At 45.6% G+C, this 2,291-nt stretch overlaps 1 protein-coding gene across 1 annotated transcript; it reads left to right on the top strand.

Moving 5' to 3' along the window:
* The first annotated feature begins 1,330 nt into the window (after positions 1–1,330).
* On the top strand, positions 1,331–2,074 carry LOC136492553 (uncharacterized). The gene has a single exon (XM_066488529.1). It carries the CDS (start codon positions 1,331–1,333, stop codon positions 2,072–2,074), a length of 744 nt encoding a protein of 247 aa, XP_066344626.1.
* The last annotated feature ends 217 nt before the right edge of the window (positions 2,075–2,291 follow it).

Here is a 2,291-nt window from a genome sequence, read left to right as displayed (position 1 = left end):
GGGTGCGGCTAGAGAGTGGAGAGGGAGTCGAGCTGCTGTTCTGATGGCGCCTAGGGTCCAAAGTAGGGTGGTAGAGGGGGCAGTTGGAGAGTGTAAAGGAAGGCCATGGGACAAAGATTTGGAGCTGGAGGAGGGACGGTGTGCCTAGAGAATGGAGATGGAGGCGGAGACGATGATTCTTTGCGCTTTTATGTGGCCATCACATTACCACAAATGCCCTTGTCTGAAATCGATGATGTGGTAAACCTATTTTCCGCATTGAGGGCAAAAGAGAGACATCTAATTTTTGGTGCATGTTGGCAGGACTGCTCGGTGCGATGCGAAATCAAATTTTTGGGCGGGTAGACCGTCCCATTTGCTCAGTAGAGACCAGAATTTCGGGCGGCCTTAGTTGTTGCCTTTTTGGTTTTTTGGTAATATAAATAAACATAAAACTAAAAGAGGATGATAATAAACAATTAAAAGATCCATGAATTTGACACCTAAAAATTACCAAAAAATAAAAAAATAAACCTACTCGCTGTAGCTTATTGCGCTGCAACTAGCGATTTTGTGTGTGTGTGTGTGTGACTGCATCTGCGGCTGTTTGAACTAAGGCCTATAATTAGGAAGCAAGAGGAAGGCACGCCTAGGGATGGAAAACCCTCCAAAAAAACTAAATGGGTTATTCAAATGATTCCCCATGGATTTTCTACCATGAAAAAAGTAGTCATGGATTCTAAGTTGCTTTGAGTTTCCAGAGAAGAGAAAAAAATTAAAGCATCATCCTCCTGACTAGTGCTCTTGCGATACATCGACTCGTTAGTACTTCGGATCGTCCTCCTCCTCGCTGGAGTCGCAGTCGGTGCTGTAGGACTCCTACGAGATCAAATATACAGCGGCCGAACTTTCTGGTTTGTAGTAAAATTCAACAGCAAAATAACCCTGTTGGTTGGTTTTGCCTGCACATTTCTTTTTGGTTCTCTTTCTGATCTGAAGTATTGTAAACATGCATAATAGAATTCATTCAATCAAGTCCCACGTCGATGTAATGCCTAACGGAGGAGCCACATAGCTATTCAAATTTTATAGCACATGCAAGAAAGTCCGAGCATTGTAAATTCCCAATACGTCCAGTATTGGAAACTGTTCGACCAATCCTAGAAATTTGGAACGGCATTTACTGGAAGTAATCTAAGGTCCTCTACATTTGAAGCGATTCACTTGAAATTCCATCTGATAACTGTCCCCCATTCATCCCGATCTATTTAACACCGGGTTCCCTTTAAATCGTCCTTGCTCCAACTCCAAACTAATTCAAATCATAGCTACAAACTAAGCCACTAGACCCATGAGCTCCGCCAAAGATCATGCTGCCCAGTTTTCCACTTTTAAACACCGTGTCAAGTGTAGAACGACGTCGAAGAACATCTTCACCATCAAGGATCCATCTGGCGGCAACATCCTTGAAGTAAAGTTCTCTATGACCCTAGAATGCATAGTGACCAAGACCCTCAAAGTCGGTGGTAACTGGCAGCCTGTGTATCTCCTGTATGAAGGAGGCAGCGCCATCAGGATCTTAAAAGCAAATCAAGCCATGGGCATCCCCAACGACCAGGAAGGTGTCCATGATGTCCTCTGCGGCTTGATGAGGACATTCACACGGCTACAACAACTCAACCTCAATGACGAGCAGTGGGAGGACAACCTTCCTGAACCTGAGGTTCCTAAACTCGTGGCCCTGGCGCACGAGGCCTATTGGGATGGCTGCATCGCCCACGCCACGCTTGAGCTTTGGGTCAATGAACAGCTGAAGTTCATCGCGTCTAAGGCGCTCTTGATGCTCTGCGCGGAGGTAGAGGCGGCGCTAGCGAGGTGTTGGGGCTGCATCATCTGCTTAGAGGATGAAACATCTAATCCTATGGCCGACCATGCTGTGGAAATGCCCGGCTATGGCCACGCATTCCACCGCAAGTGCATCACCAAGTGGTTCGGCCGGAGATCCACCTGCCCGATGTGCCGACGAGATTTATCTATGTATCTTGACCCGGTAGTGCAGAGATTTCTCTCGTACTTCACCAAAGAGGATTATTGATTAAGCTCATTGTTTTATGTTGTATAAAATACTTATTACGCATCATACTCCTCTATATATATTTTGCTCCATCACTCTAACCGCCACGATCTCGTCTGCAACTCCGTTTGTTTTATTTCCTACCTTCCCGAAGCTCTCTCATTCCCTCGGTAGATCTAAACCATGAGGAACATGTGGTTGCCTTCTCGTACATGTGCTCAACACATAAAATACATGA

The sequence above is a fragment of the Miscanthus floridulus genome, chromosome 11 (assembly GCF_019320115.1).
Source record: "Miscanthus floridulus cultivar M001 chromosome 11, ASM1932011v1, whole genome shotgun sequence".
NCBI classification, from domain to species: domain Eukaryota; kingdom Viridiplantae; phylum Streptophyta; class Magnoliopsida; order Poales; family Poaceae; genus Miscanthus; species Miscanthus floridulus.
This window is presented reverse-complemented; position numbering and strand designations above follow the sequence as displayed.